The 5772-nt window shown below is 43.8% G+C and overlaps 1 protein-coding gene across 2 annotated transcripts in view; it reads right to left on the reverse strand.

The window, feature by feature from the left end:
• psme3ip1 (proteasome activator subunit 3 interacting protein 1) overlaps positions 1-5248 on the reverse strand; it is a 7455-nt gene extending 2207 nt beyond the window's left edge. Inside the window, exons 1-6 of one of the 2 annotated variants that reach the window (XM_037682592.1) lie at positions 5172-5248; positions 4205-4380; positions 4008-4106; positions 2425-2546; positions 660-793; positions 481-563 (exon numbers count right to left, since the gene is read on the reverse strand). In XM_037682592.1, coding sequence (XP_037538520.1) covers positions 481-563; positions 660-793; positions 2425-2546; positions 4008-4106; positions 4205-4331 — 565 coding nt within the window. In that variant the 5' untranslated portion in view covers positions 4332-4380; positions 5172-5248. The remainder of the gene's footprint in view (positions 1-480; positions 564-659; positions 794-2424; positions 2547-4007; positions 4107-4204; positions 4381-5171) is intronic. The other variant, XM_037682593.1, reaches the window with a different exon arrangement.
• Between the last annotated feature and the right edge of the window lie 524 nt (positions 5249-5772).

Consider the following 5772-nt stretch of genomic DNA (forward strand, 5'->3'; position numbering starts at 1 on the left):
CCCCCACAGACCAAACCCTCACAGACCAAACCCTCACAGACCAAACCCCCACAGACCAAACCCTCACAGACAGCCGCTGAACATTTGGACCTTCTTCAAAAGCCATGGTTTCCAACCTGGTCTTCGAGGAACACCGTCCTGCTCCAACACACCTGATCTGAATGAATTCACAGGTTTCTGCAGAGGGTGTGGAAGTCATTAAATGAGTGGATCAGGTGCAGCATGCAGGATAGTGGTCCTCAAGGACCAGGGTTGGAACGAATGCTCTATAGACTCTGAGGGATTATCAGAAATGAACAGAGGATTCTGACGTGGATTAATGTCTTGATAAAGTGGAGCTTTTTCAGACAGCGGACTGAGGAGGCTGTCTGAGTTTGTTCTGGTGTCTGAGGCAGATTCTGTGCGTCTGAGTGAAGATGATGATTGTGAGCGTGTGCAGAGCAGCTGAGAGGTCTTCAGGTGAGAAGGACTGCAGCCCACCTGTGAGTCTGTCTCTGCTTCCTGTCGCTGATGATGTGTTGTCCACTCTCTGTCTCTTACTGCTGTCTGAGGACTGTGAGGAGCTGGTGAGAGAATAATTTACCTGGATTAAAGGCGGAGCGTCTCACAGATTAACGGAGGGACAGGAAGATGGATCATGGCCTCATCTGAGCTCGTACCTGCGCCTCTTCACGGCTCCGACTAATAAATGAGCCTGAGAAAGATGGCTGCTCCTCTGCTCTGATGCTGAAGGTTTGGACTTCTTCTCAGGTTCTCTGCGAGTCTCTGTGGATTTTTGCTTCACCAGAGCGCTGTGGTGCCAGACAGTTAAGGTGAGTAAAGAAGAAACGGGCCGAGGTCTGACCCATCACTGAATGTCGGCTGTCTGACTTTAAAGTCTCCATCTTAAAATGAACAAGTCTGTAACTTCACGTGGTGTTCCTCCAGGTTTGTCAAACTGCTGCCATCTAAAAACAGGAGAAATGAAAAGTCCGAAAACGCAGAAAAAGTTTTTATTTGTTCTGCAGTCTGAGTCATATTTAGATCTGATGAGTGATATCATTCAAAAGAAGGAGATCATGGATCCTCTAGGTTTCCCTCCTGGATCTTTGACCCAACCAGAAAAACAAGAACTTTCATCAGGGATGTATGTTGAGCCCCCTCCTGTTTACTCTGCTCACGTATGATTGTGCAGCTACCCATCCAGGCTGTCATCTTGTAAAGTTTGCAGATGATACAGCGGTGGTGGGATGCATCACAAACAATGATGAGTCCAGCTACAGGCAGGAGGTGGAACACCTGGAGAGCTGGTGAAAAGAGAATAACCTTCACATCAACGTGAAGAAGACAAAGGAGATGATTGTGGACTTCAGAAGGAACAGACACACCTACACCCCCCTGAACATAAGAGGATCTGCGGTGGAAGTGGTCTCCAGTTACAAGTACTTGGGTGTGCACCTGAATGACAACCTCAGCTGGAGCAACAACACCACCAGCCTGATCAAGAAAGCTCATCAGAGACTCTACCTCCTCAGATGGCTGAGACAAGCTGCTCTGGGAAGCTCAGTCCTCACCTCCTTCTACAGGTGTGCACTGGAGAGCATCCTGTGCTCCAGCATCAACATGTGGCATGGAGGTTGCACAGCTGCAGAAAGAAAAGCTTTGCAGAGAGTGGTGAAGGCTGCACAGAAGATGTTGGAGTCAGCCTCCCCACCATCACAGACATCTACACCTCTAGATGCAGGAAGAGGGCCACCTGCATCATGAAGGACCCCACTCACCCAGCACACACACTTTTTGCTCCATTCCCCTCAGGAAGGAGGTTGAGGAGCATTAAGTGTAGAACCACTAGACTGAGGAACAGCTTCTACCCTGAGGCTGTTAAGACTCATGAATCTCTAACCAGAATAATCACTGTGAAAAACCATATCATGCTGCTGATCCGTTTCAATGTTGCTGCTGATCTGTTTCAATGTTGCTGCTGATCTGTTTCAATGTTGATGTGTTCATGCGTGCTCATCTGCTCACACACTCATGTTCATGTTTGTGCTGATGTTCGACGTGATGTTTTTATGCTATTAACTGCTTAGTGTATATTTAGTTTATGTTTTTCTTAGTTCATATCTTAGATGTTATTATTGTTTTTCTTTTACATTTTATTGTTGGATGTAACTGGGACCCTGTGTACATAATTTCACTCCACCACATGTACCACATGAAGTGCGAATGACAATAAAGAGACTCTGACTCTGACATAAAATGAATAATAGCCGTTATATTACAGAAAAGATGATCTCTGTACTTTTAGACAGAATGTTTTACTTCCTGTAAATAGTTGCAACAACAGCTGGACAAATCTGCTTGTTTTACATTTTTGTCCAAGACTTGTTTATATTGCACCCCAAATTGAATAAAACTGATTCTTGTTATTTTATTGAAGGATATTCTGTACTCCAGCAGCTCCTGCTTCTCCTCGTCCCGCCTCTGCTTCTCCACGAGGACCTGCTGTCGGGACACTTGGTCCAGAAAACTGGTCTCGTCCTCGTCCAGCCCCCTCACCATGTTGCCTGTCGTCATGGAAACAGGTTCCCGTCACACAAACAAGAATTAAAAAAAATATATATATAAAAAAAACCTTAACATGTCACAGCTTCTGTGGTTATAGAGCTCTTCTTCTTTCGGCTGTTCCCTCTTGCCCTACTCTTCCATCTCACTCTGTCCTCTACGTCCTCTGTCCTCACTTCATCTACCTCCATGTCCTCTCTAACTGCATCCATATATTTCCTCTTCGTCTTTTTCCTGGCAGCTGCATTTCTAACATCCTTCTACCAATATACCCACTGTCCCTCCTCTGGACATGTCCAAACCACTGTCCCTCCTCTGGACATGTCCAAGCCATCTCAGTTTGGCCTCTCTAACTTTATCTCCCAGTTGATCTCTACTCTTCTTTCCATTTCATTCCCTTCATTCATTAGCTCCTCAAAGTGCTCCTTCCATCTTCCCATCACACTCTCCTCACTTGTTACATTACCATTCATATCTTTAACAAGCCTAACGTGATGCACATCCTTTCCAGCCTGATCCCTTTGTCTCACCATTTGGTACAAGTTCTTTTCGCTGTTTAGTGTCCAGCCTCCCATACAACTCAGCATACGCCTGTACATCCAACCTGTGGAGCATAACCACTGCCAACATTTACCGGTAGCATCAGACCTTCTACTTCTACCTTCAGCCACATCACCCTATCTGACACTCTGTTCACCTCTACATTATTTGCTGAATCCTCCTTCAGGACCCCCTACTCCATTTCTCTTTCCATCCATACCATGGTAAAACAGTTTAAACCAGGGATATTCAACTGGCGGCCCGTGAGCCAGTGACTTCAATCCAGCCCACCAATGACTTTTTATATATATATATATAGGTTTCTGGTTTTGGGTTCTGTTTATTGCATTTATGATTCAATGCAATAAAACAAATAAATTTAAAAGGTAACAGATCGTTGTAAAACTTGGTTTATTTACATAATGACTTTAATCGCTGGATGTCCGGCCTCTGAGCTGCTGCCTTTCAGAAACTGTGGCCCCCTGAGCAGTTTTGTTGAATAGCTCTGGTTTAAACCCTTCTCCAATGCTGCGAGCCTTGCTGCCCTTCCACTTGGTCTCTTGGACACATAAAACATCTACCTTCCTTCTCTGCATCATGTCAGCCACTTCTCTACCTTTGCCTGTCATTGTCCACACATTTAGAGCGTCCACCCTCGGTCTCCTTGCTGGAGATGGAGACACGTCTGTGTTGCACGCCGTTTGCACTGACAGTTTTCGAGTGGGGGGGTGGGGGGTAGAGAAGGCTCAGTGTGAGGGAAACAGGGAGTTAGTAGCCCTTTGTAACTTTTTACTGCGCAGCGCTAGCTTAGTGCTGCATCAGTGTCGGCAGTTGTCACCGGGGAGGGGTTCAGTTCTGTTGACAGGGCAGGGTGCCCTGCTTGTATAACGGTAGGTGAAACACTGGGTGACTCAAAGACTCACTGAATTTAAACTGCTCCTCATACTCCAGCTGCTTCTTGTCCTTCTGCTCCTGCAGACGTTCAAACAGAGACCGAGAGTCGTACTCCTCCTCCGGGACCTCTGCCCCCCAGAGAGAGACACACACATAGAGAGAGACACACATAGGTCAGCATGCAGAACTAAAGGTCCAACTGTGTCCCTGCAGTCATTTCTCCAACCTTCTGGATCATCGGGCTTCCTGACTTTCTCCCACTCCTCCTGCCTCTTCTTCCTCTTCTCGTCGAGTTCTGCCTCTGTCACAAACTTCCTGCTGAGGTCCACGCCGGTTGCTTCTCCTGCTGCCATCGGACCCACTCTGGACACAATAGAACCCGGCCAGACCTAGGTTTTAACCCTGGAAACAACAGTACACCATCATAGCAGAACATAAAATAAAGTTTTAGACCTGAAGACAGAAAATATTTTTATGGCGCTCCGCTCAGCTGAAAATAAACCCAACACGAACATGATGTTTTTTAAAGGTTGTTATTTTCTATACTGTATTTAGAAATTTTTTTTTTCTGAGCTGCTCCAAACACTGCGTCAGCAATGACTTTGTTAAAAAAAATAATATAAATCAGCTCACATATAAAAACCAGCAGGTCAAAATTAATCAAATTCTTCAAAAAAACTAAAGTCTGTCAACTTCTTCAGGTTTCTGGAGTCACAACTTTTCTCTGCACTTTTTGATTTAGGTCAAAATGGAAGAACCAACAGAAATTGAAAATAAATTATTTAAAATATCACATTAAACTTTTATTAGAGTATTCTAAAAATATTTAACAAAGACCAAAAATACACATTTACTTTACGAAACTGTAGACTTTTCAGAGCCAGTCAGATTTTAAATCGTTTTATAACCTAAAAATTGTCTGCAAGTTAAACATTTTACTGTTTAAAGAGCGGTGGTGGTTTGTCTGTGTAAAGATATAAAATATTTTAGGACCCCCGTCCCGGGTTTGGGTTACGGTCCCGGGCTGATGGGGTGTCCCTCCCCCTGGTTAGCGTTAGCTTCGTTAGCCTCACCACACGGCTGTTCGTCGACCCGGTTCGTAACGTTTTCAGATTTACACCAAAACCGGTTTCAGTCTGGGTCAGAACTGTTTCAAATCAAGCTGAGTTTATTTTGGTGTTGCTGAAACTTACCGAACTCTGAGCTAACAGCTAGCAAAACAAGTCCTCCTGCTCCTCCAAACCCATCTGTGTTACAGTGAACACGAGTCGACGAGGTCATGTTCCGGTCGGGACATTAGTTCCGTTTCTGCGAAAAATGAATTCTGAACAATTTTGCTGAAAACTACTGAACAAACAAAATCTTACTTGAATACACAAATAGCAAAATAAATGAATAAAAAATTGAAAGGAGCACAACAATGAGGAAACATCAGAACAATAACCGAAAAGAACAGAGTAAAGATGAAATTAGCAGAAAGAAACAGATAGGAGGATAAAAAGCTAAAATTGAAAGGAAAATGTTTGAAAAAAGCAGAAAATAGCTAAAATTACAAGAAAGAACCTTAAAGTACTGCAGCAAAGCAGTAATAAGTAGAACAAAAGCAAATAGAAGCTTAGAACCTGCTGAAAGTGTAGAAAAAGGAGCAAAAAGTTTAGTGTATTCTTAGTTTAGTGTATTTCTTAGTTCATATCTTAGATCTTATTACTTTTTTCTTTACAATTTGTATTTTTGTTGGATGTAACCCTGTGTACATAGTTTCGTTCCACCTCATGCACCACATGTAATGTGAAT

Source organism: Nematolebias whitei, chromosome 10, assembly GCF_014905685.2.
Source record: "Nematolebias whitei isolate Nwh7 chromosome 10, NemWhi1, whole genome shotgun sequence".
In the NCBI taxonomy this organism is placed as follows: Eukaryota; Metazoa; Chordata; class Actinopteri; order Cyprinodontiformes; family Rivulidae; genus Nematolebias; species Nematolebias whitei.